Below are 10,751 nucleotides of genomic sequence, written 5' to 3' on the forward strand. Positions count from 1 at the left end.
GACTGCAATTAATCCACGAAATTATTAATAATGTGTAATTGAAGAAAAGTTACACATGATAGAGAGGTCACATGTTTGTGTGTTGACTGTTTTAGCCCTCTGAACCTAACAGCCAGGGAGGGTTCACCTACGAAAAAAGCCACCTCACCTAACTCGAACCCTCGCCCGAAGGCCGTTCGGTGCTGACCCCTTTAACCCTTGCGGCATGGGGCAGGAGGCAGGCAGGCAGCGAGCGGGGCGGGGTGTTGCAGTCTAACTAGCCGGCAGACAGGGGCTTTAATTTGGACGTCTTTTCTTAGGACTACCAATATGGTGTGTGCCACTAACTCCCAGAAGGAGTTTAGCGTAATTATCGGATTACCTCACCGCCGAGAGGCGGCGAAGGAAGCTGGAAATATTTTTTTCTTCTATAGTGGAGGTGTTTTGTTCTCCACCTCCTGATTCGCCTGCGATTCATCTCGGAGTTTCGTGAATATTAATAAGATAAGGATGTGAACGCCATCCGTTCATCATTTGGCAAAGTGGTAAGGCATCAACGGGACTTGTTTTTGCAAAGCGCTTAAGATGGCCTTCTGCCGTTGGGATGAACTGGAATCATCCTGAAGACATTCAATCAAACCCAAAAAACGCCCATTGGAAAATCGTAAAGTTGGCTCAAGGTATGTTCAAGTTCACATATTTTAAAAGTAGCCTATGGAAGTATAAGGACCATTGGGTTCATTATGGTGATTAAAGCACTTGCAAAATAGCAGTGAGGCTGAAGTGTTTTTATGTTCATGCAAGCCTGCAATGTGGACCAGGGTATCGTTTAGGAATATGATAATAGGGCCTGTTAACCTTTCTGAGAATGACTAAAGCCATCATTGATTTATTTAACATTTAGAAGCTTTAAGTATTTATTGAGCATTAAGACTTTAACGTGCAACAGTTTGCATTGTGAAAATGATTGCAACTGGATTACACAGGTTGCACAAGACAAGACGTTTTATAGACTAAATATATTGTAAGTTATAGACACTTGCAAGGAATTTGGCCACCAATGGTAGATGTTTTTGTCCATTTCATATACAGACATTCTGTACAGTACTGCTTCAGCCTCTGCAGACTTGTAAATCTCATTAATCAAATTAACCTTTCTTTGTGAGCCATGCTAACTGTACTTTTGCTTTGACTCTTTTCTTTACAGATCATGCATAGGCCTACCTGCACTGCCTGACCTGAGCTCACTTGAGGATTTTCTAAAGAGAAAGACAGAAAGGCCATTTTTACTTGTCTACCAAGGTGATCGGAAGGTATTTTCTGACCAGCTGACCAACTTTCACACCCATTCATTCTATCCATCAATCCAAACTTCCGTCCATCTGTCCAGGCATCCAGGATCCAGCAGAGCCTGTGATGTCTGTGTCATCGCTGCCAGAATGGAAGCAACTGCTATTGGAGAGGAAGAGGAGGGAGGAGGAAGAGAGGGACCGCCGGGAGAGGGAGGAAGAGGAGAGGCTGCTCAGCATGCCCGCCTGGAAACGAGGGATCATCCAGCGGAGGAGAGCGGCGAAGCAAGAGGGCCCGGGAGGAGATAGAGATGAGAAAGAGAGAGGGGACGTTGGGGACGTGGAGAGCTACATGTTCTCACCGACCGGTGGCAGTGGTGGCACAGGTGGTGGCTGTGATGTCATCGCGACGGCGGAACCAGAGAGGCCTCGGATTGAGCTTCAGCCTCTCCGGTCGTTCGGACGAGTCTACATGGAGAACATCGGGCCCGTGCATCAGAACGTCTTCATCAGGTCCCAGAACAGCGTGAGGAGAGGCAGGCTGGATTCGGACAAGAGCGGGGACGAGCAGGAGAGGGGAGGTTCTGACGGGGAGAGAACAGGGGGCAACGTCAGGGACGAGAGGGTCCGAGGGAGGGATGTTGATGTCAAGGCGGAGAGGTACAGAGACAGAAGTGAGGGCAGAGAGAGAGACCGTAGCGCAGGGAGAGAGAGGGACTGGAGCCTGGGGAGGGTGGACTCGGTGAAGGGCGGTAGGGCTGGGGAGGGAGACCGGGACAACATGAGGATAGCCAAGGACACGCAGAGAGAAGCAGACTTCACCCATCACATGCCAGGCCTACGCACCATCAAAGCTGAGAACATCATCATCATCGAGAAAGACAGGAGAGGCAACGGGAGCGAACGGGAGGAGAACGACAGGGAAAAACTCATCGTGGAGAGGGAGAGGGAGGTGGTGGAGACGGAGGATGAGGAGAAAGAAGACGGAGAGAGAGGGGGGAAGGGGATGAGGATGGACCTGAGGGAGATACTAGCAGGAGCCGGATGTGTGACCGAAATCAGAGCCACGGAGGTCCTGATCATCAAGCCAGGCACGGACGACAAGGGCTCGACAGGGGAAGGAGGAGGAGGACAGGAGGTGGCGATGAGACACAGGAGGAGCTCCAGCGAGGATAATCTGACAGACTCGGACAGGGATAGAGGCACCTCGGACAGTGACCGTGAGAGGAACAAGGAGCGACTAAGGAACAGACACACGCAGGACCAGGAGCAGCACTGGTCAGAGGTGAAAGAGCCCACAATTTGGCTGAGACTCCCAGAGAAAGAGTTAAGCAGTAGCCGTAGTAGCAGCAACCGAAGCAGCACGGACGGTGGAGGCAGCAGTGGTGGTGGTGGTGGCGGTGGCGGTGGTGGAAGGGTCAGCCAGCTTCTTAGTAAGTTTGGAGAGCGTCCCAAGCCTCCGTCCAGGTCCAAGAGCTCAGAGTGCTTCGTGAGGCCAAGCAGGGGGAGAGGCGAGAGGAGCGGGACAGAGGGCAGCAGCGATGACCTCAGCCCAGGCGAGGAGGCCATCGCAGAGGGCAAGAGTTTCAGAGCGCCTGGGGGGTTCCCCAAACGCTCCAGGAGCTTCTCGCACCGCATCATATGCGCCAGGGAGAACGGCCTGCTCGGAGTCCCTGGTTACCATGACGGCGAAAAGCCCATGGAGAGGAAGTGGTCGGACGACGGGAGAGGTGGGGAGTACTCGGAGAGAGGCAGCAAGCCCAAAGTGCTGCTGAGGTGGAAGCATGGAGATAAAAAGACAAATAATCCAGCAGATACATTTGAGCGATCAGAATCAGTCAAGAAGAAGGCAGTGAACGACATGGCTAACAGAGACAAGGCCGAAGTGCCCAGGCAGGGTTCTATTGGGTCAGTGCCGGCAATTATGATGACCCAAGATGACGGCTTTACCATGGCCTCTGTGAAGAACGTAGAGGGCATAGGCTTCGCTCGCAAGGTGTCCATCAGACAGGAAGGAAAAGAGAGAGCTGCCGCAGAGAGAGAAACAAAAATAAACGAAAAGGAGGCTAACAGGGCAAGTGAGAAGCAAGCAGCAGAGCAAGAACAGCAGGGCACAGACATAGACGCGGCGGAGAGGCAGTTGGAGAGAGAGAAGATGATCCGGAGGGAGAAAGAGTGGGAACGACAGATAGAACTGCAGATCGAGGAGAAGAAGCAAAGGAACCTGTGGCGAGGGGAGGCAGACTCCAAGCCATTGCTGTGTATGTGCGTCCAGTCCTCCGAGATAGCCAATCAGCTTTACTCCCCAAACAGTCCCTCCAGTATTGTCTCTGCCGCCGTGGACTTTTTCGATTTCAACCGTAGCCCCACAGTAAAGGATGTGGGCTTCAGCTTTGACCGGCCAGAAAGGGACTGCGCTGGTGAAACGCAAGAGCGTCCTCAGGCCCAGGCGGTTCTCTCCCAACACACCGAAGCCCTCATCTCCAAAATTGGCAGCGTGAGGGAGAAGAGAACGGAGCGAGAGGGTCGCAGACTGACCCAGACGTGCATGTACGTTGAAACCAACATGAATGACGTCCAAGATGGAGGAGCGACAAAAAGAAGTGCCATCAGCAGCATTCAGCCTTCCCGGAACAGCTATGCAGGCGGCAGCAGCCCACAGTACAAGGATGAGCCTGTGGCAGCACCCAAGTCACCGCTCAAATCCCCCAAGCGGTGTGTCTCGGTGGGCCAGTCCACAGACCCGGAGGACATCCCGATCCCCAGAACGGTGTTCTTCGGCGTGGACATGGCCCTGTCGGAGAGGCCGATGAGAGCCCGCATCCCCAGCACCGACGGCCCAGAGGATGAAGGAGGTGGAGGAGGTGGAGGAGGTGGAGGAGGAGAAGGAGAGGCGGGGCGCAAAGGCGTGGAGAGGAGCGACAGCTATCGCGCCGGACGACCCTTAACCCGCATCGAGTCCCTGAGGGAGAAGATCAAACAACACGAGCTGGAGAGGCAGAGGATCAGCAGGGGTGTGGAGGCCAAAGAGTCGGTGGAGAGCAACAGAGGAGAAGGAGGTGGAGCAGGAGGAGGTGAGGCAGATACAGATACAGATACAATAACCTGGATCAGTAGCAGCAGCACCACCACCGATGGAGGAGGAGTGAATCAGGATAAATGGAGGGATCTGGCCCACGAGAGAGCAATGGAGGAGAGGAGGAAGATGGGCTGGAGCATGGAGGACATGGAGGAGATGGGAGGAGGAAGTGAGAGCGCGTCGACCATGACGACGGTGTCCGCGGTAACACCAGCAGCAGCAGCACAACAGTGGAGACAGGAAGAGCCTTCTGTGTTTGACGACGCACAGGAAGTCAGCGCGTCGACGAGAGCCAACCCTCAACTTCCTGTTCCTCACTCGGCGCTCGGCACGCTCTCACAATCACTGGTCGCGGAGGAAACACAACACGACAGCAGCGGCAGCAGTAGAGGCGGAGGCGGCAGCAGGTCCATCTACATCGAGACGTCTGTGGAGCTCTTCTCGGACCACGGCTCGGAGGACGTGGAGGTGGAACAGCTGACCCAGCAGCAGCAACATGTGGATCAGCTGACAGGTGCGGTCGGACTGCAGGCTTGGAGGCACCAGAACCTCGCAGGAGGAGGACAGGACAGACCCACCAGGGCCGTCGGAGGAGGAGAAGAGCTTGAGGAAGGAGAAGGAGAAGAAGAAGAAGAAGACGTAGACGACAGAGGGGACTGCCACGACGAAAACTACCTCCCGCCGTCTCACACCTCCTCCTCCTCGCCTGCCAGCTCGCGGTCCCGCTCTCCCTCCCCTCTGCTGCCCTTGGCAGACATGAGCCGCATATACAACCTGAAGGTACGCATGTGGTGATTGTCTGTGTGTTTGGGGGGGGGGGGGGGGGGGGGGGGGGGGGGGGGGGGAGTAGATGATGATTTTTGTATGAGTAAGGGGGGTGGCAACCTCTGAGAGGATAGCAGGACATCATTTGGGAGGCCCTTCCAAAAAGACGTAGCCCCTGAATGCACGCCGTACCTCCAGTGGCACACTGTAAAAATCATTGAAAAGTTAAGTACCATAGTACTACAAGTAAGTTTAGTAATGCACTACAACTTGGTCATTGCCATTCTGGTAACAGCAAATGTATAACGCCGTGTCTTAATGGGTTAAACTGCCACTGTTTATGAAACTGTCAAATGTCGTTTTCAAGGAAGTGAGAACTCATTATTTGACGTCATCACCATGCATTGCCATGTCTGACAAACATTTCTCTCTCTGTTTGTTTGGATCTGCAACCTGAAGGCGGTGGGCTCCAGAGCAGGGATGTGCATCAGCGAGAGGCCTGCCGTGGAGGTGGTATCACACAAGCCTGTGGGCCGGGACGACTACAGAGGCTTTCATCAAAAAGCCACACAGGTGGGGACGCAGGATGGTTGTATGTATCTATGTTTCTATGTAAAAAAAAATATTTATTCACTGAAATGATTTATTTTGCCTCAATGCACGCCGTACCTCCAGTGGCACACTGTAATAGTCATTGAAAAGTTAACTACCATAGCACTACAATACTATGACATAACACAGGGCCTTTAGTAATGCACTACGACTTGGTCATTGCCTTACTGGTAACAGTAAATTCATAAAGCTGTGTCTTAATGTGATATGTATGTATATGTGTTAAATGTGTTTTTATTACTATATTTATTCACCTCATGGATTTATTTTGCCGTTTATCATAGCCTCTTACTGCAGATGGGGTCGCCGACGGGCCTATTTACTATTTGCAAAAAAAAATACTCAACTAAATTATAACAGCATTGCTATGACATTAATGAGAGCCTTAACAGATTAAGCCATTTTGGTTACAGTAAGGTTATCACATAGGCTCTGCGCTAAGGGGTTAATCACCCCTGCCACTGACAATGTCTTGTTCTGTGAGAAGTATAATTAAATGTCACATACTTATTTCGTTACTTTATTAATGGCTTGTTTTGTGAAAAGTAGTTTACAATGGCATTTCACTTGCTTACTTGCTTCCATACTTGCTTAGGAGTCGACGCAGGATGTGCAGGGGGACCGTGAGAAGCAGCAGCCCCATCCGTGGGAGCTCAGTGACGAGCCTCTGAGTGTCACGTCCGTGCAGCGGCAGGTGGAACAACTTCGCTTGCGAGAGCAGCAGGAAGCCAGGAGGCAGAGTGCAGCGGTCTCCGAGCAACAGCAACAGCAGTTCGAGAAGAGCGACAGCAAGAGGAGCCAGCTGCACCACCACACTGACAGGACGTCGTCGCCGAGAGACCGGGCGTCGCCCACTGGTCCCAGAACCCCCCCAGCGGCCCACCGCAGCTCGGCCCAGACGACGAGAACCTTCCCCCCCAGCCCACGGTTGCCGGAGAATGCCAGGAAACAGCTGGTGCGGCCGACCGCCTCTGTACCACCCTCCACCCCCTCCCCCTCCACCCTCTCGCCCGTCACGTCTCGCACCCCATCCCCGTCCCAGTCCCAGTCCCCCTCGCCGTCCGCTTCCCCGTGCCTGTCTCCTTCCCCGTCCCCTTCCCCACCTGTTATATCCATCAGGAGTGCTGCGTCCGGACCGGGGAAGAGGGGCACCACCATCACCATCACCCCCAGGAAATCTTCACCGGTATTGGGCACAGCAGCTGCAGCAGTGGCCCCTTCTGCTGGTTCTGGATCTCCAGTGTCCTCCAGGCAGGCAGACCCGGGCCAGGCTCAAGCCCAGGGAGACGCCAACGGCACTGGGGAGGGGGGCAAGAAGAGGTACCCCACGGCGGAGGAGATCCAGGTGATCGGGGGCTATCAGAACCTGGAGAAGTCCTGCCTGGTCAAGAGCAGAGGCACTGCGAACAAAGGGGTGAGTACTGTTGTTGGCTAAGTGTGTGTGTGTGTGTGTGTGTGTGTGTGTGTGTGTGTGTGTGTGTGTGTGTGTGTGTGTGAGAGAGAGAGAGAGAGAGAGAGAGAGAGAGAGAGAGAGAGAGAGAGAGAGAGAGAGAGAGAGAGAGAGAGAGAGAGAGAGAGAGAGAGAGAGAGAGAGAGAGAGACTGTGTATGAGACTGCATGTGTGTCTTCTTGGCTATATGCAGGTAGTGCGTTTGTGTTTGTGTAATCTCTTGTCATCCACACAATCTGGTAATAAACCGTTTTTGATATTGTGGTATCGCAAATGAAGTTAGAAGTGTTATATTTATTTCATTACGCTTATATAAGATGCACGTACACACACACACACACACACACACACACACACACACACACACACACACACACACACACACACACACACACACACACACACTCTCTCTCTCTCTCTCCTGACTCCTGATCTCTTGACTGTGCTGGTATGTGTGGACTGGAGTGAGAGTCTGAGCTTTCACTAGATAATCCGGGCGTCTTGATAGCGGACGGAACACCCAATAATCCCGCTTTAAGGTTTGAGATTATCCTGCACGGCAGGCAGGTGAGGAGCCGGCCTGGTTATTTTTGGCATCATGTGTAGTAGTCGCCATGTTGGGTCTATATTTACCGATATACAGTGCCCTCCATAATTATTGGCACCCCTGGTTGAGATGTGTTTTTTAGCTTCCAATTATTTTATTTTTTTTCTAAATAATATGGGACCTTAATGGAAAAAAAGAGAAAAATCCAACCTTCAATACAAGTGCATTTATTCAGTGGGGAAAAAATCCCACATAAAGAAATAATTATTTGACATCAAATAATGTGTGTCACAATTATTAGCACCCCTGGTGTTAATATTTTGTACAACCCCCTTTTGCCAACAAAACAGCACCTAATCTTCTCCTATAATGTTTCACAAGATGGGAAAAGACAGAAAGAGGGATCTTCAGCCATTCCTCTTTGCAGAATCTCTCTAAATCATCCAGAGACCTGGGTCCTCTCCTCTGTACTCTCCTCTTCAGCTCACCCCACAGGTTCTCAATGGGGTTGAGGTCAGGGGACTGAGATGGCCATGGGAGGAGCTTGATTTTGTGTCTGGTGAACCATTTCTGTGTAGATTTGGCCATATTTGGCCCAGTGACGACCCAGCTTCAGCTTTCGGGCAGAGGGCAACAGATTTTGATTTAAAATGTCCTGGTATTTCAAAGCATTCATGATGCCATGCACCCTAACAAGGTCCCCAGGGCCTTTGGAAGTGAAACAGCCCCACAGCATCACTGACCCACCCCCATACTTCACAGTGGGTATGAGGTGCTTTTCAGCATGCGCATCTTTCGTGGTACGCCAGACCCACTTAGAGTGTTTGTTGCCAAAAAGCTCAATCTTGGTCTCATCTGACCAAAGCACACGGTCCCAGTTGAAGCCCCAATACCGCTTGGCGAACTCCAGACGCTTGCGTTTATGATTGTGAGTGAGGAAAGGTTTTCTCCGTGCATGCCTCCCAAACAGCTTGTTGGCGTGTAGACAGCGCCTGATGGTTGATTTGGAGACTTTGTGACCCCAGGATGCTACCATTTGTTGTAATTCTGTAACAGTGAGCTTTGGAGATCTTTTGATTTCTCTTACCATCCTCCTCACTGTGCGTGGTGGCAAAATAAACTTGGGTCCTCGTCCAGGCTTCTTTACCACTGTTCCAGTTGTTTTGAACTTCTTAATTATTCCTCTCACAGTGGATATGGGCAGCTGCAGTTGAGTGGCAATCTTCTTGTAGCCTCTGCCTGACCTGTGAAGGTCGACGCACATCTGCCTCACTTGTATGCTGTGTTCCTTTGTCTTTCCCATGTTTAAGAGTGGATAAGAGAAATGGCCTCGGTGTCACGTCATATTTATACCCCAGGGAAACAGGAAGTGATGAATTACTAATTAAATGTTCCTACATACTCTGGTAAACTTTGTAAACTACTGTAGAAATGACAGAAATGCTTCAATTATATTTATTTCCTGGGAATTGTTAAGGCTGCCAATAATTGTGGAACAGGTGATTTAATGAAAAATAATTATTTTTTAGTCAGGGATTTTTTTATTTTCTTACAATTCATTTGAGTTGAAGGTTACATTTTCCTACAATTTTCAGTGTGACAGTATTCTTCTGCAATAAACACTGAATTTATTTTAAGGCTTTTAACACATCTCAACCAGGGGTGCCAATAATTATGGAGGGCACTGTATAGTGAGGAGTTTGTCACTACTGTACTCTAAACAATTGACACAAGAGAGAAGACGGCTCACTGACGTTATAAGAGCGTAGTAGGCCTATGGGCGGCATGGCAGTGGTGTAGTCTACGTAGAACGCGGGTATACGGAGTATACCCACTTCTAAATTTCAGGGATTTCAGTATACCCACTTAAAATTGATTGATCCATTGTTTTGAATAGCACAAATATATACAGTATACCCACTTAAAAAAATCTCAAATATACAGTATACCCACCATAAAATAGTAGACTACACCACTGCGGCATGGCTACAAGCGGAGTGACTTTCTTCTTCTACCGTCAGTACTGGCAGCATGGTAAAGTTCAATGCCACTACCACCAGGGTTGGAATGTGGAACAGGTCACAGGACTCTGTGATTTTTGGTCAGTTGTCCTTAATTATACACCGCAATTAACACTGACTGACAGCTGTAGTGAATTTGGCCACAAACTGAACATGGACATCCGACTGGGGCCGGAACTCGCTGCAGCCACTCGCACCCACAATGCAATTCAGATTTGCTGAGTTTTCTGAGTCATATTTTTTATCCATCATGGCGTCGCACCCACTGCCCATGCACGCTGTGTGCTCATGCTACGCCCCTGTTCTAGCCAGGTCATGCCCTCCTAGTGACACAACACCTTTGGTGTTGCTTCTAGTCAGGCCAAGAGCAATGTAAATATCGTTTCTGATCTCTCGAAAAATGGGGAACTCCACCCACTTTGTCAGTAACCAATCAATCAGTAGCAAACCAATGGAGCCGGGTCAACAGTGCTGTTTGGGAAACGTTAATTTTTATGCTCTTGGTCAAACCAAGTCTCGAAGAGATTTGAAAATCGATGATAATCAGGTTACCCCCATACTACACTGAGGCCATTGCATTTTCTAGCAAGCAATCGTTCTTTTCCAATCTACCTTCCTTGCTATACATGTGACTCTCCCCAAGTAGACCCGGGGGCATATTGACTTAATCATGGAATCTGATTCAAAGCTTTAGAATACCTCATTACACAGGGATATACACGTATCTGGTGAATGTAAAGCCTTTTGAATGTTTTCACTTCAGAGAAATCAGCTCTGAAAGTTTCTCTTGCCCATAGAAAAGACATGAACTTAGCCCTTTGAAAGGCAAAATATTAGCTTTTAGATAAACGAATACTGTTTTATGAAGCATTGAGTAGCATCTTCAAGACAGCTTGCACATTCTGCAAAAAAAAGAAAACCACAAAGAAATGAAAAAATATATTTGATATAATATCTTTCTGTTTCATTCTGAGAGACAGGTGACTTTGGGAGAAGGAGTAGGCCTACT

The 10,751-nt window shown here is 50.0% G+C and overlaps 1 protein-coding gene across 1 annotated transcript in view; it reads left to right on the plus strand.

Moving 5' to 3' along the window:
- The first annotated feature begins 459 nt into the window (after positions 1–459).
- Positions 460–10,751, plus strand: part of ppp1r18 (protein phosphatase 1, regulatory subunit 18) — a 24,277-nt gene continuing 13,985 nt past the window's right edge. The window contains exons 1-6 of the mRNA XM_063185016.1: positions 460–659; positions 1,187–4,132; positions 4,175–4,302; positions 4,339–5,127; positions 5,572–5,685; positions 6,320–7,138. Of these exons, the coding sequence (XP_063041086.1) occupies positions 1,396–4,132; positions 4,175–4,302; positions 4,339–5,127; positions 5,572–5,685; positions 6,320–7,138 (4,587 nt within the window). The 5' untranslated portion in view covers positions 460–659; positions 1,187–1,395. The remainder of the gene's footprint in view (positions 660–1,186; positions 4,133–4,174; positions 4,303–4,338; positions 5,128–5,571; positions 5,686–6,319; positions 7,139–10,751) is intronic.

The sequence above is a fragment of the Engraulis encrasicolus genome, chromosome 20 (genome assembly GCF_034702125.1).
Source record: "Engraulis encrasicolus isolate BLACKSEA-1 chromosome 20, IST_EnEncr_1.0, whole genome shotgun sequence".
Taxonomy (NCBI): Eukaryota; Metazoa; Chordata; class Actinopteri; order Clupeiformes; family Engraulidae; genus Engraulis; species Engraulis encrasicolus.